General features: G+C 37.5%; 2 protein-coding genes across 3 annotated transcripts in view; one reads left to right on the top strand and one right to left on the bottom strand.

The window, feature by feature from the left end:
- Window positions 1-18,795, top strand: part of SERPINE3 (serpin family E member 3) — a 34,810-nt gene extending 16,015 nt beyond the window's left edge. For both annotated transcript variants that reach the window (XM_040448342.1, XM_040448341.1), the window contains exons 6-9: window positions 3,732-3,832; window positions 14,546-14,632; window positions 15,137-15,220; window positions 17,648-18,795. In XM_040448342.1, the coding sequence (XP_040304276.1) occupies window positions 3,732-3,832; window positions 14,546-14,632; window positions 15,137-15,220; window positions 17,648-17,691 (316 nt within the window). In that variant the 3' untranslated portion in view covers window positions 17,692-18,795. The remainder of the gene's footprint in view (window positions 1-3,731; window positions 3,833-14,545; window positions 14,633-15,136; window positions 15,221-17,647) is intronic.
- INTS6 (integrator complex subunit 6) overlaps window positions 18,684-24,211 on the bottom strand; it is an 88,480-nt gene continuing 82,952 nt past the window's right edge. Inside the window, exons 16-18 of the mRNA XM_040448340.1 lie at window positions 22,325-22,696; window positions 21,212-21,305; window positions 18,684-19,309 (exon numbers count right to left, since the gene is read on the bottom strand). Coding sequence (XP_040304274.1) covers window positions 19,216-19,309; window positions 21,212-21,305; window positions 22,325-22,696 — 560 coding nt within the window. The 3' untranslated portion in view covers window positions 18,684-19,215. The remainder of the gene's footprint in view (window positions 19,310-21,211; window positions 21,306-22,324; window positions 22,697-24,211) is intronic.

The following is a 24,211-nucleotide window of genomic DNA, read 5'->3' as shown; positions in this document are numbered from 1 at the left end:
TCACTTTGTTCTCTAAGAGTCTCTTATAGTTTGCCTCTCTCTCTGTTTTTATCTTATTTTATTTTTCCTTCCCTTCCCCTAATGTCATGTTTTGTTTTTTAAATTCCACATATGAGTGAAATCATATGGTATTTGCCTTTCTTTGACTGACTTATTTCACTTAGTGTAATACACTCTAGTTCCATCCCCATCATTGCAAATGGCAAGATTTCATTCTTTTTGATGGCTGAGTAATATTCCAGTGTGTGTGTGTGTGTGTGTGTGTGTGTGTGTGTGTGTGTGGATATAAACCATAATATTCTTTATCCATTCATCAGTCGATGGACATTTGGGCTCTCTCCATAGTTTGGCTGTTGTTGATAATGCTGCTATAAACATCAGGGGGCATATACCCCTTTGAATCTGTATTATTGTATCCTTTGGGTAAATACCTAGAAGGGCAATTGCTGTGTCCCAGCACCATTTATTGAAATGACTATTTGTTTTTCCATTGAATTTTCTTGGTACCTTTCTTGAAATTCATTGACCATAAATGAATGGGTTTATTTTTAGACTTTCAATTCTATTCTATAGGCATAAATGTCTACAATTTACTCAGTATTATTCAGTCTTGATTACTATAATGTTTAGAAATCAGGATATGTTAGTGCTTCAACTTTGTTCTTCTTTTTTCAAGAATTATTTGGCTATTCTGGGTTCCATACATTTTCATAGGAATTTTAGGATCAGGTTATCAGTTTTGGCCAAAAAGGCAGCTGAACTTTTGATGATGATTATATTTACTCTGTAGATCAGTTTGGGAATATTGCTTTCTGACAATAATAGCTGTTGCAATCTGTACACGGGATGTTTTTCACTTTATTGATGTTTTCTTCAGTTTCTTTCAATTATGTTTTTTAGCTTTTAGTTTTCAGTATACAAGTTTTGCATTTCTTTTGTTAAAACCCTAAGTATTTTATTCCTTTTGATGCTGTTATCAATGGGATTTTATTTTCAGACTGTTCATTGCTAATATAAAAAAAGCCATTGACTTTTTGTACCTTTATCTCACATCCTGTCACCTTGGCAAAATCATTTATTAGTTCTAGTAGTTTTTCCTCTGCGTGTATATATTCCTTAAGATTTTCTATATACAAGACCAAGTCATCTGTGAATAGAGATAGGTTTACTTCTTCCTTTCTAATCTGGATGCATTTTATTTCTTTTTCTGGCATAATTGCCCTGCACACCTATCATTACGATGTTAAATAAAAGTGGTGAACATCCTGGTCTGATTCCTGATCTTAGGAGGAAAGCGTTCAGTCTTTTACCATTACCATTCAGTATGATGCAAGCTGTGGGTTTTCTGTGGAGACCCTTTTTAAGGTTGAAAAAGTTCTCTTATATCCCAAGTTTACTGAGTGATTTTTGTTTTCATGACAGAGTGTTGGCTTTTTTTACACGCTTTTCTGCATTTATTGAGATGATCATGTGACCTTTGTCCTTTATTCTGTTAATACGGTGTTTGACATTGATTTTCATATGTTAAACCCACCTTGCATTCCTGGGATAAATCTCACTTGGTCATGATGGGATTTATATATTGCTGGATTCAATTTGCTAGTATTTGTTGAGGATTTTGCATCTTTATTCATAAGTGATATTTGTCTAGTTTTCTTTTCTCATGATATCATTGTCTGGTTTTGGTAAAGGGCAATTTTTCCACTCAAGATATTTTTGAAACATTTCTTCTGGGCTGGCCTTCATAGCCATATAAGAAAAAAATTGGGTGCCTGGGTGACTCATTTGGTTGGGCGTCTGACTCTTGATTTTGGCTCAGGTCATGATCTCACGGTTCATGAGTTCAAGCCCCATGTCGGGCTCTGAGCTGACAGCACGGATAATGCTTGGGATTCTCTCTCTCCCTGTCTCTCTGCCCCTCCCCGACTTGCGCAGTCTCTCTCTCTCTCTGTCTCTCTTCAAAATAAATAAATAAACTTAAAAAAAAATTACTCTCGCCTTTTAGGGTCATACCTCACTATCACCTTTAGTTACTAAAAATGATATTACCCAGTTTTATCAACTACCATAATCACCATATTTGGCTTCCAATATCCCTTAGCTTTTTCTTAATATTCCTGAGAAACACGAAAACCACAATGGTAGCATTGAAGTGTATGAGCTGTACTGGGCATTGTTCTAAGCACTTTATAAGAATTATTTCGCTTAATTTTTACAAAGCTAAGAACTAAGCACTACTATTATGCTCATTTCACAAATGAGGAAACCGAGGCAAAGAGAGGTAAAGTAACTTACCCCAGGTCACTCAGCTAGTAAGAGGCTGAGCTGGGATTCAAACCCTGGCAATGAACTCCCAAGTTCATGCTCTTAACCACTGTGTTTCAGTATTAAGTTTTCAAAAAGAATGTGTTTTAAGCATTTATGAAAATTTCAGAAGAGGTAATGCAAAATTGTTTTGAGAATGTCAGCATAGTTGGAGAAAGCATATGTATCTTTTTGGGAAACCGTTCTAAAGATCCAAAACATATATTTATGGGAAAATCTGATACTTCTGTTTAAAATATTGGGCACATTGTCTTGTATGGCAATGAAAACCTTTAATAGTAAATGGTCTTTTCCAGTATTTTTACTCTTGTACAAGTTCTGGAGAGTTTATACAAAAAGCCCGTCTAAATGCCATTTCAAACTTTTTTATTTTCAAAGAAAAATAATGTGAGCAATCCTTTTAAAGCCTCCTTGAACAGTAAAATTGCAAATGCCTGGCCCTTGGAGAAATATTACAAAGTTGGTGTGTTGATTCTTCCTGCTCTCAGAACTTATTAGGAAAACCAAAACTTTAACTTGCATTCCTTCCCTCCTGTGCATCAAAGACACACACTGCACGCAGCAAACAGAAAAATATGTCTTATCAAATATAAATATGTTAAATGAGACACTCTATTAGTTGTTGATTAGTCAACAACTTCTTTTCTGCACCTACTATGTGAGATGCCTCAGGAGACAGGAGGTAGCAAAGTGTAGATGCCAAGGGCACGGGCTTTGCACTCAAACAGCCTTGCTTTGAGTTGAGCTCCACCACGTACTCTTTATGTCATCTCGGGCAAGTGTCTTAATCTCTTTAGGCGTCAGTTTTTTCACCTGTAAAATGAGGATAATAACATAATTATGTGAAGATGAAATTAGATAATCCACATAAAGCACATAGGTAATCCACATAAAAAAACTAGTGCCTAGCACATGGTGAGCACCCATTAAATATTAGTTACTATTAGGAAATTAAAAAAAAAAACTGGGATAGCGTCTCAAGTCATTTACAATATCATAGATAACAGTAATAGGAAGCAGAATGTTCTATACATCCAAAGAGCAGAACATAAAAAGTGTTAATGGGGCTTTAAAGACCAAATGCCACAAAACAGCTGGAGAGGGGAGGAGGGGATCACAATTGCATTGGACTTGGAGGAAAGAGTAGTAACTCAAAGGCAATCAAAGGACATGGAAAAGACCTGGAAAGAACAGCAGAAGCAAAGATACAGAGGTGGGAGAGAGCCCTGTGTGGTCAGACTAGTCAGTGTGTAAGGTTTATGAGAAGGAGCTATGAAATACAAAGCTAGAAATGAGGCTGGAGATCCCTGACTTCCAAGTTAGGGAGTTTGGCAGTCATGGTGTGTATGAAAATATTTTGAATGAGATTTTTAAATGAAAGTTGATGGTTTGCTTTTGTTTTTTAGATTCAGGATCCAAAATCATTTCAATTTAAAAAGCATTTTAAATTCTTGGGGAGTCACCGATCTTTTTGATCCACTCAAAGCTAACTTGAAAGGAATTTCAGGTAACACTTCTTCTTTCAAGCTTTTTGGCATTGTGCTTGGGGGCAGCTTTGTCATACTTTGATTAAGGGATTTTCATCTACAGAGGTTTCAATGGTACAGTCAGAGTTAACATTTTTAAAAGGATAAAGAAAGAGCTTTGCTTTATATAAAAATATGTTGCTTCAGATAACAGTCAAATTTGAGTTGGACTTTGTGGGGGAGGAGTGTTTCTTGAAACCTTTAAGCACCGTTTTGGGAGACCACCTTCAGGGCGAGGTCAATGGCCGTAGAACACAATACAACTCACCCTCTGCCTATCATGACTAGGAACCTGCCAGAGACAGTGGTTCAACAACAGAGGTCTTCATTCTGACCTCCCACTGTCATGCCAGCCTCACAGTCGCCCTTTGTTCCTCCCTCCTCCCTCTCCCTCCCTCCTTGTATCACTTCTGGCTTCTAATAAGCTAACCTTGAAACTTTCCCTCAACCACCCAACTTCCTTTCTTCAAGTTACTCACGTACCTGTAACCTTGCCCTAAAATGTTCTCCTTCCCAAAGTCCATATTAAATTTATTTGCCCCTAGTGGACATGCTACTACTAATCAATAGGAACTGTATTTGTTTATGATCTGACAGGGAACTTACATCATACATTTAAAAAGAATGGAATGCCAAAACCTTATGTTCCAGAATCCTCTCAGAAACCATTAGATAAACTATTTCTAACTCCAAAGGCTCAGGTTTGTTTCTGCTCTGGATACTAATATCCATTGGCATCTTCATTGACCTTGATGCTTTCTGTGCCCAAAGAGCTTCAGAATCTCCACTTTATTTTTTTTTTATTTTTTTTTTAGAATCTCCACTTAAAATGCTAGAACCTCATAACACAGAGTTTTCTAAAGCATTACTCAAAATCTTCTTTTTTAAGCAATCACACACACACACACACACACACACACACACACACAGGAGTTTGGTCCACAAAAGCAGTCTTGGCTTGTGCTTTAGATGTGACCAGACTAAATGGCAGTTACTTATCAAATAAAGCACAGGAGGAAGGATCTATTCTAGAGTGTTTAAAACCCACCAGCTGTGTACTCATTACCTAGACATGCAAAGATATAATCAAAGCACTAGTCAAGTTTGGGCACAGTGCCCCCAACAATGCTTGACACACTGTGGATATCCAATAAATATTGTTGACTTGGTTGAATGACTCAACCAGAAAATTTCCATGGTGACGCAGGCATAATCTGACACTGTAGGGAATAGAAGAACAGTAGAGTGAAAGGATCAGAGGTCAAGGAAAGAGGAAGGGATTAAGAACTTCAGTATGTTCTATCTGTAATAATGTACAAAATGCAATCACAGTGTCTTCTTGTGACTCCAGACCTCAGCTAGGGCATTCCTGTTGTTGATGATGATACTATTCTTCTTTTGATCATTCTAGTTCAAAACTCTGGGGCCATTTTTACCTTTTCTTCTACAACACTACATTCAGTTAATCACTATGACATTGATTGTTCCTTCATAGCTCTTAATCTCTCTGCCTTTATGTCCTAGAAGTACATCTCAAAGTGCCATTAATCCTGTGTCCTCAAACAGGACTGAGCTTGACCCATATCATGCAGCTCCCCTACTGGTAAAGATTTTCAAGGCCCATAAGCTCTCCTGACAAGATGTAACAAGCAACCTACTTTAGAAAGAACATTTTTTTCGGTAGCTTTTTTATAATGCAATTAAGGTCTATGTATGTTTGTTCAAATCAGCAGAAATATAGGCTCATTGATTTAAGTTGTTAACTACTTATCAAGCAGTTAGCATGTGCCAAGTGTGAAGTTTGAATTCAAATATCTTACATGATAAAACACATCAGCCTTATCTTCTCCCATAAAGTTTTGTTCCTCTAATAAGATGTATCACCAAATAATGACCCATCCCTGTTTTTATAAAGTTTTAATGAAACATAGCCACTCCCATTTTTTTACAGATCATCTATGGCTGTATTCCTGCTACACTGCAGAATTAGGCAGTTGCAACAGACGCCATATGGCCTGCAGTTGCTAAAGTATTTAGTATCTTGACCTTTACGGATAAAGTTTACCAACTAAAGTATTGCTTTCCAATGCCCTTCTTTAAACATAATCAAGAGACTAGTCACTTCTATGCTTAAGTGGGCTGTTGACTTAATTATAGAGACATGGTGACTGACTCTGCCTAACAAATAGTTTCATCACTCCTAAAATGAGGTCGCTACCACCCATCTCATATCTTACTTATGGAAATAAAATTCCTCAACATATCGCAAACTGTCAGCAGAGAGCTTGCCAGAAAATAAGTCATCAGAAAATGCTGGTCTCCCTTCTTACAATTAACGAGAAGTTACCAAGTAGTTTTGTACTATTGACAGAAGCTCAAACTACAGGACATTTGACCTTTTCTCTCCATTTGGTTCCAATGCCCAGAATCACTTTACTCAAGTTCTCCTTCCACATTTAAAAGTCACTACTCGCCTATCTCTTCCTTCATGGCATCAAATCCTTTTTTGCTGCCTGAAAAAAACTTGTTCAATATCATCTTAAGGCCCAACTGAGCCTAGGCTATCATTTTTCTCCCCAGGCACCCTTGATACTACATGTTATAAAGCTTTTAAGAGTGATTCCAGTTTCACTTACACTAAAGATATCAGCTAGAGATTTACTTCTTGAGTAATCAGAAGGATCAGCAGGCTTTGATACAAACCCATGCTTCTTAATCCAAGAAATACTTCTTTTGCACAAACTTAAACCTTTGAAGAAACTATCTTATTCTTGACTTTTACAAAGGAGTAATTAGGTTCTGAACTCTGTTCGGTAAGAACTACAAGCTCCAAGTTACTACAACTTAAATGAGCAAAGCACACATAGTTGTTTGGTTGCATACTGAAGTTAACTTATGCCACACCAGATGACTGATCAGCACTGCACTAGGTCGGCAAGATTGTCAGATAGATCATTCCCAACTTCAGTTCCCCTCCCAAGAAGGCCACCTAACAACTATCCATAGACAAGTCACCACTGTGAAAATCCCAGCTCCCAGATGTAAGCTGAAGTACCCCTCTGAACCACAGAGACCGAGAAGGACCACATTAGAAAGGTAAGAGGCGCAGCTACACTCGGACTGCATCACCCTTCCTCCAGGCTGACACGGCAGTGCACCAAGAGGGCCCTTCCAGGCCTACTACAGTTTCTCCAGTGAGAAAAGGGAGCCAAGGTGGACACCCAACTCTTCCAGGACACTTTCTAGAAGGTCTATTCAAATATTGCCTCCTGGAGATAATTAATAATCAGATAGAGATGGGGCGGGAGGACAAGCCTTACATGAACCAGCCTTCAAACCTTGGCAGACCATGTTCCTGCCTGTAGCAGTACCCAAGCAAAGATCTCAGCTAGCAGCAATTCCCACTTACAAAGCCAGCCTGGTTGCCCCATCTTGCTAGAGAGCTTGGTTGGCAGTCCTGCCTGATTCTACAGTCAGTGGACTATACTACCTAATCAATGGACCGTACTACCACTCTACCTTGAAGAAAAGTGAATTCACAGCCCTGCCCGACACCTAAGCATAATCTCAAGTACCATCCATTGAGGAAGCCTGACCAGAGAACTCAGATAGCTGAGAAGCCCATCCTAAAGCTGTGCTTGGGCAGAGATCCTGGCCAAGCAGCCCTGCCCAACTGTTGAGCATATCCCCTACCCCCAAGTAACCAAAGAGCCTGAAGAAATGACCTTGGGAAGCCTTGCAGCGCAGCCCACAGTGTTACCAAGTCACAGAGCCCAGTCTGCATCCCCACCCATCTTCAGGGCACAGCTGGCAGCCCCACCTGAACATGGAGTCCAGCCGGCAGCACCATCCATTTGGGAATCACAGTGTGAGACTCCACCTGACCAGGAAGGATCGTGGAGCCCATCCCATAACTACCCAGTCATGGTGTCCAACCAGTGGCACTACTCTGTCAGGGAACACAGCCTACAACTCCATTTGACCAGAGTTGATTGCAGGGCTAGTGGCTTAACCTGACAGTGGGTCATAGCCAGAAGCCCCACCAAAACAGGGAGCCCACCCAGCAGACCCACTTGAATACAGAACCCAACCAGCAGTCCCACCCAACCACAGAACCCAGCCAGCAGCACCCCCCTGCAACCTCAGAGCACATGGAAAGGCTTTGCCCAAATAGAGATCCTGCTAGCAAGCCCCACCTACCCACAAATGCTATCAGCTAATTGGTAAAAGTCTTTACTTGCCAAAGCAAACCTGTAAAGCCTGGAAAAGGAGACTACTTACTTAAATGCACAGATACCAATACAAAGAAGCAAGGATCATGAAAAATCAGAAAAATATGACATCATCAAAAGAAATGAATAAAGCTCCAATAACTACCCTAAAGAAATGGAGATGTATGAACTGTCTGGCAAAGAATTCAGATAATCCTCTTAAAACAGTTCAGCAGACTACAAGAACACACAGACAACTAAACAATATTTGGAAAACAATGCATGAACAAAATTAAAAGTTCAAGAAAGAAATAGAAACCATCAAACAAAACAAAACAAAAAAACTAAACAGAGATCCTAAAGCTGAAGAGTACAATGACTGCACCAAAGAATTCAATAAAGAGCTTCAACAACAGACTCAGCCAAGCAGAGGAAAGAATCAATGAACTAGAAGATAAGTCGTTTGAAATTATCTAGTCAGAAGAGCAAAAAAAAAAAAAAGAAAAAAGAAAGACTGAAGAAAGCCTATAGGAATTGGGGACTCCACAGAAAAAAACATATACTCATAATGAGAATTCCAAAAAATGAGGGGTAAAAAAGAGAAACTACTTAAAGCAATAATGGCTGAAAGCTTTCCAAACATGGGGAGATGAAAGTGGGTTCCAGATTCATAATGCCCAAGGAATCCCAATAGGTTGAACCCAAAAAAGGCTACACCAAGCCACATTATAATTAAATTGTTGAAAGTCAAAGAACTTTAAAAGCTGCCAGAGAGAAGAAACAAGTTACATACAAGAGAACCCACATAAGATGACCAATGGATTTCTCAACAGAAACTACAGGCCAGGATATAGTGGAATGACATATACAAAATTTTGGAGGGGGAAAAAAAAAAAACCAACCCTGTCAACCAAGAATAGTATACCTGGCAAAGTTGTCCTTCACAAGTGAAGCAAAGATAAAAGTTTTCCAAACCAACAAAAACTAAGGGAGTTTATCACCACTCGACCTGCCTTATAAGATATGCTAAAGGACATTCTTCAAGTTGAAATAAAAGGATGCTAATTAATGTTGTAAAAATGTATGAATATATAAAAATTATTGGTAATGGTAAATATATAGTCAAAATTAGATTCTCTAATATTGTAATAGTGGCACATAATTACAATAAATCAACGAATTCAGTAAAGTTGCAGGATACAAAATGAACATACAAGTATCAGTTGTGTTTCTTTATACTAACAATGAAGTACCTGAAAAAGAAATAAAGAAAACAATTCCATTTCATTGATAGTTGCATTAGAAACATTAAAATACTTAGGAATAAATTTAACCAAGGGAGGTGAACTACCTCTACATTGAAAACCACAGCACATTGATGAAAGAAATTGAAAAATATACAAATAAATGGAAAAACATCCTGTGTTCATGGATCAGAAAAATTAATATTGTTAAAGGGTCTATCCTACCCAAATAAATCCTCAGATTCAATGCACTCCCTACCAAAATGCCAATGCCAATAACATTTTCCACAGAAATAGAAAAAACGACTCTAAAATTCATATGGAACCAAAAAAATCCCCAAATATCCAAAGCAATCCTGAGAAAAAAAACAAAGCTAAAGGGATCACACTTCCTGAGTTCAAACTGTATTATGAATATATAGTAATCAAAACAGTAAGGTACTGGCATAAAAACAGACACATAGGGAAATGGGACAGAATCCAGACCCCAGAACTAAATCTATGTATATACAGCCAACTAATATTTGACAAGGAAGCCAAGATTACTCAATGGGGAAAAGATAGTCTTTTCAATAAGTGGTGCTGGGAAAACTGGATATTCAGATGCAAAAGAATAAAACTGGACCCCTATTTTATAACATTCACAAAAATTAACTCAAAATGGATTAGAGACTTAAATGACTGAAACCATAAAACTCCTAGAAGAAAACATAGGAGAAAAGTTCCTTGAAATTGGTCTTGGCAACGATTTTTTGGATCTGACACCAAAAGTATAAACAACAAAAGCTATAAACAAGTGGGACTACATCCAACTAAAAGCATCTTCATAGCAAAAGAAACAACTAACAAAATGAAAAGGCAACTTGCAGAATGGGAGAAAATATTTATAAACCACATATCTAAAAGATTAATATCTAAAATATATAGGGAACTCACACAACTTAATTGCAAATAATAATAATCTGATTTTTAAATGGGAAAGAGTATCTGAATGAACGTTTTTCCCAATAAGATTATTCAAATGGCCAACAGGCACATGGAAATATGGTGAATATCGCTAATCATCAGGGAAATGCAAATCAAAACTACGGTGAGATATCACCTCATACCTGTTAGAATGGCTATTATCAAAAAGACAAAAAATAACAAATACTGGCAAGGATATAGAAAAAGGAACCCTTGTGCACTATTGAGAGGAATGCAAATCAGTCCAACCACTATGGAAAGCACTATGGAGGTTCCTCAAAAAAATAAAAATAGAACTACCACATGATCCAGCAGTTCTACTTCTGAGTATGTATTCAAAGGAAATTAAATCACTGTCAAAGAGATAACTGCACCCTCGTGTTCACAGCAGCATTATTTGCAATAGCCAAGATACAGAAAAAAAACCTAAGTGTCCATCAACGGATGAATGGATAAAGAAGCTGTGGTATATATATTTTGATGGAATAGTATTTAGCCATAAAAAAGAAGGAAATCCTGCTATTGGCAACAACATAGAAAAACCTTGAGGGCATTATGCTAAGTGAAAAAAATCATACAGAAAGACAAACACTATATAATCTCACTTACATGTGGAACCTAAACCAAAATCAAACCTCATAGAAATACAGAGTAGATTGATGGTTGCCAGAGGCAAGGAGCGGGGGAGTTGGGGAGTTGAGTGAAGGTGGTCAAAGGGTACAAACTCCCAGTTATAAGTTCTAGGGATGTAATGTACAGCATGGTGACTATAGCCAACAATACTGTACTGTCTATTTGAAAGTTGCAAAGACAATAGATCTTACAATTTAATACACGCAAAAAAAATTGTAACTATGTGAGGCAACGAATGTGTTAACTAATCTTATTGTGGTAATCATTTTGCAGTATATACATATATCAAATCATCACATTGTGCACCTTAAACTTACATGTTATATCAGTTATAATCCAATAAAGCTAGGGTGGCAAGAGAAGTGGGCAAGAGGAGAATAGAGAAAGCAACAAACCACATCCTGGCTTCAGGGGCCATTTCAGATTCTTTTTAGTAATCTCTCTCTATATCCTGGGCTCAGTGCTATTCCATATTTTACATTCCATATTTTATGGACACATTCCATATTTTACAACTAAGCAATAAAAAGAGGAGAAAGATAAACTAGAAGGAAATTCTGGTAATAACTTTTTTAAAGCCACTAAATTTGTCAATAGTAAGTAATAATAATTGGAAAGGCAAATAACACAGCAAATGATGTTTATCCTACATTATGAGAAGCTGAGGATCAAATGTTGGGATATTGGTTTACATTTTCCAAGTCTTGTGTTTACACAATGTCATTAGGAAGAAGACTCTTAAGCCTTTTGAGACTGATCAACCACACACAAAGAATGATGGTCTCTACGAACAAAGGGGAAAGAGGTCTCTACGAACAAAGAATGATGGTCTCTACGAACACTGAAACAGTCGTTTGGGTGAAACTTGCCGAAGACCTATTCTGTACTGTAGCCCTATGATTTTATAGATACCAACCAACATTTCCTTACAGGTGAAATCAGACTGAAGAATATTAAGGCAGCTGTTTTATGGAGAAATGAAACAAATGTACAACATGAAGAGTGTCTATTATTCACTCACCCAACGTTTACTGAACACATAGATGTACCAAGCATTATTATGTTAGGTGAAGTAAAAAAGGTTTAAAACTGATAAAAATAGCTTCTGCCTTCTAGAAGCTAACAATCTAAAAGAAAGGTTGACATAAACACTTGACAATATTATGGAAGAGTGGAGAGTATGCCAGGAGGAAGGGTAGGAAGAATCTTACTACTTTGCTTTGGATAATGAAATGTAATATAGGAGCAAATGGTTTATAGGGGGCTACACTTTCCCAGAATGCTAATCTGGTCAATTTAGAGACAGGGGGATGGTGTGGGTCTTTCTATGGTTAAACACTACATATTACAGTCTTCCTGCAGAGATTCACTACAAACAATAGCAAATAATCAGCTCTAAGAAGTCCACTAGTAAAAACAAAAGCACAAAACTATTCAACCTGCATTTCCCATCTTAATTCATCATGGAACCCTTTTTATAGAATAGCACCTATAAACAATCTGGGAACAAATTTGGGGAAAACAGGTTGTATGACCCTCAATGGCACAAAGCAACTGCCAACAATGCCAACAGGAAAAGATGAGCCCAAAGTAGGAAGATTCCTCCGTGCTTGGATTCTTCTAGGTTGACTTCATTAGTTGCATAACATTTCAGTAGCTACTTGACAAAAGCAAGCAAATAGGGATCTGAAATACAAGATCACACAAGAAGAAAAACGCAAACCTACAGATGACTCCTGAATTCTTATTTTGATCACAAATGTTGGTCTTCTGAAATGTTAAGTCTTACCAGAGATATAATTTAAGAGAGGTGTGGATGCTGGGGCAAGACAGGCCACGGATCTTGGCTGTGCCAACATGTAACTGTCAATTATCGGGCCACTCCTGTAGTGTGATGGAGAAAAGCTCTTTAAATGAAGCTCCTTGACTGCAGTATCCAGAAATTGTAATAGCCAAGTCTGTCTAACCAAAGATTCACTCATACCAATTGGTCCCATTTTTCACACTGTGTCAAGGTGCCTGGTCTCTAACACAACCACATTTACTACATTTTAGCTGATACAGAGTTTCATAGTGAACTTCTGCTAACTTCATTAACACTTATTTTAAATGTTCAGACACCATACCATAGTCATGAAATCACAGATTAGTAAAACCTCATGACCATCAAAGAATCATTTTTTTTTCATCCACAGAATTCTAACTCTGGCACTGCATTTGTTCGTTCAACAAATGAGAGAGACAATTAATTAGAGATAAATTTACTTTCTAAAAGATCCTACAGATCCTAGAGAACCAACTAGGTCTCTAAATAAATCTAAATAAATCAGATTCTTCACTGGTTTTAGGACAAATGATACCAGATCAATGTTTCCATTGATTTTTCCCTTCCTCTGGCCCTTGTCTGGTCCCCTTCAATGATGCTGGAAAATAACTGTTTCTTACAACAAATACAGCCAACTCACAGTTTCCTGGGTATACCTTATTTAGAAGATGGATGAACCTGCTGCATATCCTATACTCGGCTGGTTTTATGCTCTCACGACATTCATTTGCTTCTCCTTGTATGTGCATGAAAAATGCAAAACAATTTAATTAGTCTAAGATGAAACACAGCTCTCTCTAAATACAACATGGATATTGAAATGACTATTTTTAAGGCTCATGCCACAGACCCCTTTCCAGTGGCATGCGAGAGGTGACTAGAATACACTTTTTGAAAGGTGGCATTGTTTGTGTGGAGGGGTGAGGTAGAAATGGTGCTGCACGGTCAGAAAACCTACAAAGGCCCAAGTTCTACTTCTATCAAGTGCATGACTTCAGATCACTTAACAGCTTATTCTCAAATGAAAGGGTTGGTATAACTGACTTCTGAAGTTTCTTCTAGTTCTAAAGGTTCTTACTTTCCTTCAATATTATGTCGTCAAGTACCATTTCACTGTGGAGAGCTGTTTAAAAATGATTAATGGTTAAATTACAAAAACCTGTCAGTTCCTCCAACTTAATCACTCCTATTCCTATTTGCTAAGCTTACATCTTTGAAGTTGATAGCACACAACTATTATAGTTCTGACCTCTCATTATCTTTCCAGATGCTAGCCCATGCAAGTTAATTGCCTAACTGATATACCTCAGTATATAGAATGCAGCTTGAGACACATTTTTAATACACTGAGTTATGCCTTTTAAGGCCCATAGTACAAACCTGTAACTGTCATTTAAAAAGTGGCTCTGAAAATGCAGTCCAAGAAAGCATTCAAGGGAAACCATCTCAGAAGCTGGCTGAAAAAGGATTCTTGGACTCCAGAATCTGCATTTTGACACATCCTCTGGTGAAAATACTGGCTGAGGATTTCAATATTAACTACAAGTTACTTGGGGAAATTAACATTGAAAAAACAGGGCCCCGCTCTAAATATTAATTTGGGAGGGGTTATTTATTAAACTCACCAAATCGGAGGTTTTGAAAGTTACATAAAAAAATCGCAGCTTCAGAATTTTCCAAACAAATCTCTCCCTAGCTATAGTAAGCAGCATGAGACTGTCATTAAGTGCGTTCTTTAAAAGTACACTCAAATCCTTAAGCCAAATGCATTAAAAATGGAAATAAGCAATTCACATTTTTATTTCTTGGGATTAGGCCAAGATGGCTTTTATGTTTCCGAAGCGATCCACAAAGCCAAGATTGAGGTTTCCGAGGAAGGCAGCAAGGCGTCTACAGCCACCGGTATGTTCATCAAGGGGTCAGCAGTGCTCAAGTCATACCTCTTGCCCTTCTATGCCTTTGTTAGGTTTATCCAGTTCAATCTCCACATTTCTAAACTTTCCCACTCAAAACCCCAAGTCCAGATGTGGTATATGTGGTATAGCATTTTTTAAAAAGGAAGGTTAACACAAAGAGTTTGAAAAATGGCGAGAGAAGAGAAATCCAGTTTGAAAAGGATTTGTACCATCATCCCCATAAACAAGGGATGAAGTCATTCTGAAAATTACCTTCAGTAAGGAATTCATTCCATGGAACATTTTGAAAATGGGACACAGGGTTGCTAAGTGGCATCTTTTCTCTTTAATTTTCCCATTTGTACCCCATCATAACACTACACAAATACATTAGGATGTTCTGATTTCTTCAGAAATCAAGGGATATAACTGACTTCGGCTCCAATTTTAATAGTGACTTCCCTCAAATGAATAAAAAATGTAATAGTCTCCTATTCTTTCCCTCCTGCAGCTCTGTTGTTACTGAAAAGGTCTCGGATTCCTTTTTTTAAAGCAGATCGGCCATTCTTCTTTTTCCTGAGAGAACCCAACACAGGTATGACAGTATTTCTGGACACCACTCAGATATATTAAATATTTATCAGCATCTCTCTAGCAACAAGCGCCCATTTGTCCACTGCAGCCTAAAACAAGCATTCCTTCTAGCTAGTTTCTATGGTGCTTCAGAAGCTTCCCAGTTTCTTGTCGCGTATCCTGAGAAAGGGGAACATTTCTTAACTACAAAGGAAACTAATACCCTCCGTGTGGTTTTTGGCTTTTCGGCTCATTTTTTTGTTGATGTGGATTTTTAAAAATTCAGGTTTCTACTGCTGGGGAAGACTCAGAAAGATCATGAAAGTAATGTAAGTGATTCATCTTGACTTCCCCCCCCCCCCGCCCCCCATTGTTGCCTCACTTTCTCATCACTGTAGGACAAAAGATATAGCTCCTTCAGGGCACTCGTGTGTCCAAGGAATCTTTCGACTCAGCAACCCCAGTATTCTAGTGAATGCACCTAGATTTCTATAGTTTTTCTGTTGGTCTTTCTCAAGCTGGCCGAAATTACACAAAAATCAAGTGTTTGCCCAAGTACTTCTTAGTTCCACTATACAACCTCATCTTAAGCCAGAAATGGTATGGACCAGGCAAAGCCTCAGCACATCAGAGGGACAAGCGGAGCTCCTCTCATTTCTGCGATGAAAAAGGATTCTAAGTATTCCTCTCCGTGTTTCCCCCTCCCCCCTCCCCATTATTTATCAGCCTAGGAAGGAAAAGAGATTCTCAGTAAAGAGTTGTTGGCAAGTCGAAACAATGTGTTAAAAAGAAATAGGATGGAACAAGACTAACAAAATCAAGCAAAAGTGGATCTACTTTAACTAAACATCAGGCATTATTTTTATTTATGGAGAGAAAAAAAAGTCAAAAGTTAGAATAATGAAAATTACGCATAAGTTTTACACAAATTGTTAAGGAAATACTGTCAACATCATTTTATCTGAGAATCATTTGCATACTGCTGTAACTTGTGCTGGAAATCAAAGGAACACTTTTGTGACAAAAAGGATGAAGATAATCATTCACTAGGAAATAATCTATCGGGGGATTATTTGGGGAGAAAAAGTCCATCAACAGAATATATCCTCCTAGGATTTCACCATGATCATTCCATCCCCATGTTTATTAGATGAAATTGTCACTTATCACTCAGAACAGGCAACAGAGAGCCCTCTCTTAGAAAGGATACATGTCCAAAAAATGAAAGATGAAAAAAGTGACAGGCTCTACTCCCTCAAGAAACAGAGACAGGACTAAATGCAAATAGGAAGGTCATTGTCGAAAGCTGATAGCCAATAAAAGTTGATGACAGTTAAAGAGACCGATATCTCTTTTGGAATTCAGCTGCATAACAATGACGTAAAACCTCTGCACTAGTAAAGGACACACCACTGTTTCGATGATAGGAGTTTTCAGAACTGCCTCAGTAAACACATGAACATAAAAGGCTAATCCAAAACCAGTTCCATAATCCGCCGCACATCTGAATATAGTCTTTGTGAATTTATTTACCTCTTTCTGGGAGGTACTTGCCCACACCACACACGGCACAGTGACTACTCTCCTGGTGAGAGGGGTGTCGAAGAGATAGAAATCAGTCTCAGCCTTCAGGACACCAAATGGACACATCTTACTGATAAGGGCAAATAATGAATCCATTGACAAATGGGACACATATGGGAACGTTAAGAAAAACGATCTTAATCTCAAGATTAAACTGTTAGAGAATACCATTTGCCCAGCCTAAAGTCACCCAGTGACCTAGAGGGCCCAAAAAGACAGGATATTCCCCTTAAATTCAACCCCCCGTTGCTTACAAGAATTCTATAGTATTTCACTAATTTAACTAATATGCCCAGTTTCTTAAAATGTAAAAAACCTTCGAGATGGGATATTAAGCTTGAGTTTTGATTAGTTTCAAACCTTATGACTAGGTTTTGGATGAGGCTATCGAGCATGGTGACAGAGAGATTAAGGACAGAAAGAGGAGACTGAACAAACTGCTCTTCCCAGATTCATCCCCAGAATGTAATCAAGGTGAAGGGTTTAAAGATGATCACCTCAGGAGCAATCTATAAAATGGAAATAAGAACTTCCTGATGAGGAAAGCTGCTAAACATCGGAATAGACTGAACCCCCTTCCTAAATATTCTTGTTAAGTATGAACTTTTATCCGAATGACTTGTAATCCCTTCTATTAATCTCAGAATCTAAATATACATAATTTAAGACAATTAAATCCAGACAATATATTCTGGATTTTGTGTAGCTCCTGAATTTAGCAGTGACTGCAGGTAATTACCTTGACAATTCCACCTATGAAATGGTATCCTGCTTTAAAGGTATTTTGTAGAGGTAAAAAAGGGTTAAAGAATTGCATATGAAAATACTATGTAACGTTACATTAAATGCTTCTTTTTCTTGACAGGATTTGTCTTCAGTATTGGGAGCGTTTCAAATCCCCTAGACTAAATTAAGAGATCTCAAGCATGTTCTCCACTGTCAACTATGCTTTTCTTCATAAAAAGTTACAATTGCATTCTGCTATACCCCTGAAATTTTAAAAATGTTCCGCGAAAGTGTAAAAAGATAAGGGTATGTGATTTTCAAATATTATGAAACTAAAATTCCATCAATTTTACTATAATTTTATAAATTTATTTTGCCCCCTGTTAATCTAAATGTATTTTAACCTTCTTTTCTATTGGTTACCCCAAAAGCACTACAAGGCACAGCAGTGATCTATGAAAGGTGAGTGAGGAGTCTGGTCACAGGGTCAACGTCCTCAGTGAAGTCATCTGAGGTCGTGTTGGACTGAGAGTGGACAATGAATAGTGTTGGTTTTTCCTTATCCTGGGTATTTCAGGGGGAATACAAAATGAGCAAAGTCATCTTAAATGTTTCCTTTCCATTTAGCTTCTAAACAAAATGAAGAGTTTAAGCGTAAGAACAGCAGAGGAAAACAAAGAGGTCCCCTTTGAACTCCCAATTTGTTGTGGGACTTCTGTAAGCATGGCATCAAGCTGCTAAAGGCTGGCCATTTCAGACTATGTGGTGTGCCCCAAACTTACACCTCCCTAACTGGCAGCTTCAACTTAGTGCCACCCATAATCCTAGTGAGAACGGAAAAAGACGTTGAAGGGGAGTAAGGAAACCAATAATGTCAAAGATGTCTGCGTTTTAAACAGCTTTTAAAGTGTCTGCCTATTTGCCACAGATCCCATCTTTTCTATTATCTAGGCAGAAATGGGAGTATGTTGGTGTAGCCAACAAAATCTAAGAACATAGAGTAAAAAGACAATGCAGATTATGTAACAGATAATTACAGTTAGCTTTAACAAATATGAACTTCAAGTGGTGTATTTGTCCAATGCTTAAAAAGCAAGGCCTTTAAAATTCCATTATCCTTAAGATGGTTTTAAATGATTACTTTAAATGTGATTATTTCCTAAACCACACAAGAGTAAAATAGAGCATTTATTGATGGAATAACAAAAGTGCTTTTCTTAAATATTCTTCAAAATACATTTGTACAACTTACAATAATATATCCAAAATAACTGTATATACAAAACATTACCTAGTTTTAATGTATGTGCTTTTTTCCCCAAAAATTACAAAGTAACTTTTTATTATTTTTTTTTTTTGGCAAAGTTCAACCTTAACAGAGGTGACAATTTTAAAGGTTGGTTTAAGAAAATAGAACCTGAGGGAAATTGACACGCAAGAGTCAATGACAAGCAAGAGATTTGGAGGAATATTTTTAGTTTGTTAAATAAAAATGTGTTTTAGAGTGATATTTTTCACATTACAAAAATAAACCAAAATGAAGAAAAGGTCACTGTAAAATGATGGAAAAAGGATCTGTAGACTTGCTCTTAGTATTTCAAATAGCCAACAATGCATGTCAAAAAATGAATTCAAGATCACAACAGTCTTGTATTTACTTTGTATTTGGAGAAGATAGTGAAATAAGTGGCCACATTCTGTTTTCTTTTAATTGCTATTAATATGGTTGATCTGATTGGCTCGTCGATGAATTTCATCCAAGAAGTTCTCCAGTTGTTCTATTAGCATTCGCTTTTTAAACCTGTATAAAAAAATAAGTGATAGCACTCTCAATTTCTTTTTAATGGATATAGATCAGTATAATGCTTTTTTTAAAGACAGAAACTGCCTTGGGAAGATTTTTCAAAGTAAAATGAAAATGAAAAACAACAACTTTATGATATATAAAATCCAATGGAAGATAATAAGCAAATTATTTTATCAGTGCAGAATTGCAGTTTGTTCCTAAAACAAATAATCCAGGCCCAGGTACAGTCAGATATTTGTTCCACAACCAAAAAGAAAAAAAACCCTAACATTTACAAGGGTTACAAATATTCCAACAAAATTTGGACTCCTAAAGCAATGATTCCAATAGCTTCTTATGCTAATTTTTTTTTTAATGTTTGTTTATTTTTGAGAGAGAGAGAGAGAGAAAGAGAGAGAGAGAGAGAGAGAGAGAGAGAGAGAACGAACAAGCTGGGGAGGGGCAGAGACAGAGGGAGAGACACAGAATCCGAAGCAGGTTCCAGGCTCTGTCAGCACAGAGCCCAACGCAGGGCTCGAACTCACGAACCGTGAGATCAGGACCTGAGCTGAAGTCGGACGCTTAACCGACTGAGCCACCCAGGTGCCCGTACTTCCTATGCTCTTTAAAAGTTGTATGTTGAAAGAATGTGAACAAAGTATGAATATAATCCCCACAAAAGGGAAGAAGAAACGACAGTTGGATAGTAACGTTTAAAAACCCTGGTGTTCTACTATTACAGTTTGAAAGCTAACAAATCAAGGATAATTAGACATCTGCAGTATAGGATAATATAGCAAACATTGAAAGTTCAAGTGGCAATTTAAAATTTTCTTCACTAATATAGTAGACTAAAATTGCATTCGTCTACATAAGTTATTAATACTGCTGATGCTTTTTAGAATATCCAAAAACACTGTCCAATCTATATCCACTTCCTCTCTACTTGTAAATTAATATGAATAGCCACCATAATATTACACAACTCTCTAAAAGGTGTTAGAAGTAGAGAGTGCAGGCCACCAGGAATATAGCTAAATCCATGATGAAGTTTGAGCTGACAGAATGTTACATAAAGAATAAATACTCAAAATAAGTAACATGAAAAGTTACTGCCTTATTTTGAACCCTCAAAGTGGTGTATGCTCTAGCTACTCCAAAAAAAACCCAAACAAACAAAAAAAACCAAGTAACTGCTCTATCTAAAAATGCCTTTAAGAATAGCATGGAAGAAACTGGGGGACTTTTAAAGGCTGTGTATATTTGAAAGGTCAGAGGAGATAACCCTAAGTTTTCTTATAATACTAAAGAAGTCTTCAAGGAAAAACGTTTTGTGTTTTTCACTCACTACTCATACAACTATGCTTTCCAGTTAATTGCACTTCATAGTTACCATTTATAATCTTGATCCACATTCCTTGTATTAAAGTACATAATCCTGGGCTACTGAAGCAATCAGAATAAGGCCCATTTGTCCAACTCTGCTCCCCTTAATTACATGTTTTCCCAGGTACAAATGAACAGCATTCAAATATTGTCTTCCAAGGTTATTTCTAATCACTGATTAATATCAACTGTAGTCCAAATATATAAAGGAGAAAAGCTGAAGGCTATAAAATATAAAGACCCCAAAAAGGCACAGAGTAGGATCAATGAGAATTATGCAAGTATCTATAATCTACAGGGAGAAAAGGTCCATAATTGGTGAAGAATTTGTGTGTGGCTATTTTTTAAGTGAATTTCTTTCAATAAACTAAAACAGAGGAGGAGGAGGAGGAGGACACACATGGCTGTGTCATAGGCATGCATAACACAACAAGTACAGATACTGTTATAACAGTCACAACTGTTACAACACTGACTGTAAACTGGGGACTCATTTCATAATCATTTCATAATGTACAACAGATTATTTACCTTGATGCTTCTTTAATGACATTTTGCAAAAATATTAGTCTTGTTTGTAAACTGCCTTGCACATGCTTCAGTAAAGTGAAGATTCTTTCATATTCTTAAAACAAGAGAAGCAAAGAAAAAAATTAGTGGCTTTTCTATGCACTCTTATTCAATATTTTTCTACTGCAGTTTACGGTATCAAGATATGCTAAACCAAACCAAAATATTCTACCACTCATTAATACACATATTTCATCATATATCAATCAAGATAAAATAACTTGGTAAACACAGAAGTTTTGGTAAAAGTTCCCATTAAGATATCAAACATAAAGCTTAGAAAGTACGTGACTAGCTTTTGGTACTGGCCACTGAAAAAGCAGCAGCAAGTAGCCTTTATAAAATTGCATACTTATAATTTAAATTCTCAACTCCAGTTAACAAGATGGGGAGGGGCATATGGAGACAGAAAAAATGGTTAAGAGTGCTAGTTCAGTTTCAAGTTTTCACCTAAAATTCTGCCAAGGACTATAAACTCCTAAATGGCAAGGGCTGTCTTACCCACTTTTGAACCACCCATGGGTGTTCCATTAAAGCACATGGTCCGTCAATCTGTCAACATCTTTGAATGGATGTCATAATACTGAAATTTTATGCCAAAGTTCTTTTATATTCATTTCATAGATTGCTTTTCTAACTTTAGGGTTTTGGCCTAAACACATCCCTGCTCACCATCATAGTTTAACCCTTAAACATAGTGGTAGACACTGTGTCAGGAACTCTACAGAGATGAAACTATTTAATATTCGCTACACTTTTGGGGGTTTGCTGCTACATTAAATTCCAGTTGCTGTTTAGAAGAATACTCAAGACTACGGGTTCCTGTCATAGTAGGAACTATGTGTAATTTGTCTGTGTGTTCTTCAAGCTCTGCTCTCAGTCCCTCCTGCTTACCATATCTACACCATACTACTTTGGATATAACAGACATTTAGTGTTTGTAGGCTGAATAAAGATCAAATCTTACATAGCTCAAATGTTGTTCAAAACTGATCTAGAATCAGGTATATGCTTCTAAATTTTTTTGAGCCCACACAGATATCAAATATGGGGTTTGCCTCTAATTATACATACTTCTTCCTGGCTTTCGGATCTCTTTCATTATTTGTGCTTTTAGTTCAGTGTTGACCTCTTCATGGCTTCTGCAATGCATCAATTTCTTTCCTTTGTTGAGTGAAGATGCTGGTATATTCTCTTCAGGACATTGTTCTTTATCTCTTGGCTCCTCGTGATTTTCTAAATATCCACCAACAGTGAGGTCATTAGTTCCTAAATGGTCATGACCAAGCGCCTCTGTATGATTGGTTGGTCGTTCCAGTAAACTGGCTGGAGAAGAAGTTGAAAATTCAGTATCCATAGCATTTGGTGTAATATCTGATGAAAGTTGGTCTGCAACATGATTTTCAACCACATCATCTATTGTCGAATCATTAGTGGTTTCCGAAACTAAAAACAAAGATAAGAAGAAAAAATTGACATGAGCCAACTTCAAAGCACACAGTAAGAAAACAGCTACAAATAATATTACAGCAAATCACAACTAATTTCCTTGATGGATGCAAATTAACAAATAATATGATATGGTTCTTAAGATTTGCCAAAGAGATGGTGGGTTTCAATGTGAAACATTTACAGTACTTACAAAATCTGTAAAATTTTTGCCCTTAGGAAAAAAAATAAAAGCCAATTTCACACAACTTTTAGTTCTCTGCTTTATTCTATGGCAATTTTATTGAACAAGCAAATTTCTAATGCTTTAGGGGAACATATATGACCATCAGGGTTACCCTTTCCTTAGAGAGTCCTAACTCATTCCAACTTACCTCCGCCTTATACAGTCTACTATCATTTAGAGGCAAAAGTAAACACAGGGAGTCCAAAGTGTTCAATATTCTGCTGGGAACCCACTGTCAGACAGGTCACTTTACAGTACACTCTTTTCTTATAACCACTCATCCAGTCTTTAGTTGAGCAACGCAGAACAGTGCCCACAGCCTGGTGCCCACTGCAGTTCATCAGATTACTGGACTTAAAAAAGCTTACAAACACTTGCCCCCCACAGAAAGCAGCTGAATTGTAAGTTCCCTGACTGCTCACCAAACCTCCAGGACACCCGCTGAAGTCATCTCTACTTCCCTCATTTATCGTCCAAAGGTAAACTCATGCCCACAAAAAGCCCTCAAACTTCTGACTCCCTCCTAAATCCCCGTCCATGATTTGCAAATTTTCCTAAATATTCTCTGTAACGACTCCCGCTTTAACTGAAACGCAGCTCTCTGACAAAGAAACTGCTCTTCTTTTCAGACTTGGAGTTAGAAACTGCTTTCTCTCAAACACTCTCCATGGACTTAAAATAAGGAGGTACAGTCACCGATTCCTTCACCTTCCAGTGCCACTTCAAGTTACTTTCTCCCTGCACTCGTATAACACTCTTGCTCTGATAAATGGGAGGGAGAAAGTAGAGGCCACTACACTCATCCTCTCTCTCCTATCACGGTCTTTATGGATCTCTAAGGCACACCTCTCTGGTCATACCTGGCTCGCAGTCTTCCTCCCACCCTGATGTCCCTTGGGCATTATCCTAGATCACTACTACTCAAAATGTGGTCTAATACAAGCAGTGTTAGCACCATCAGAAAGCTGGCTAGAAATGTTCACCTTGAGCCCTGCCCTAAACAATGAATTCAGAATCTGCAGTTTAACTAGATCCCCTGGTGATGCAATGACACATTAAAGTTTAAGAATTACTGTTGTATGGGACTTCAGTGTCTAAGCAGATCACCTGCCAAGAACATGGCCTCAATTCTTTAATGTCTCACCTTGTTTGGCTCTCAAATCAAACACAAATTCACGGGCAGAGGAGCATAACCCTTATCTTTGCAGGACTCCTGCTGTTGGCTCTGTAACTCAGCCAGACTCTTACTTCAGCATCTCCTCCACTTTCTCCCTCCCAATGAGCAG

The sequence above is a fragment of the Herpailurus yagouaroundi genome, unplaced genomic scaffold, assembly GCF_014898765.1.
Source record: "Herpailurus yagouaroundi ecotype Mexico unplaced genomic scaffold, PumYag 197, whole genome shotgun sequence".
NCBI classification, from domain to species: Eukaryota; Metazoa; Chordata; class Mammalia; order Carnivora; family Felidae; genus Herpailurus; species Herpailurus yagouaroundi.
Note: the sequence above shows the minus strand (reverse complement) of the source record. Positions and strands in the feature narration are given on the sequence as shown.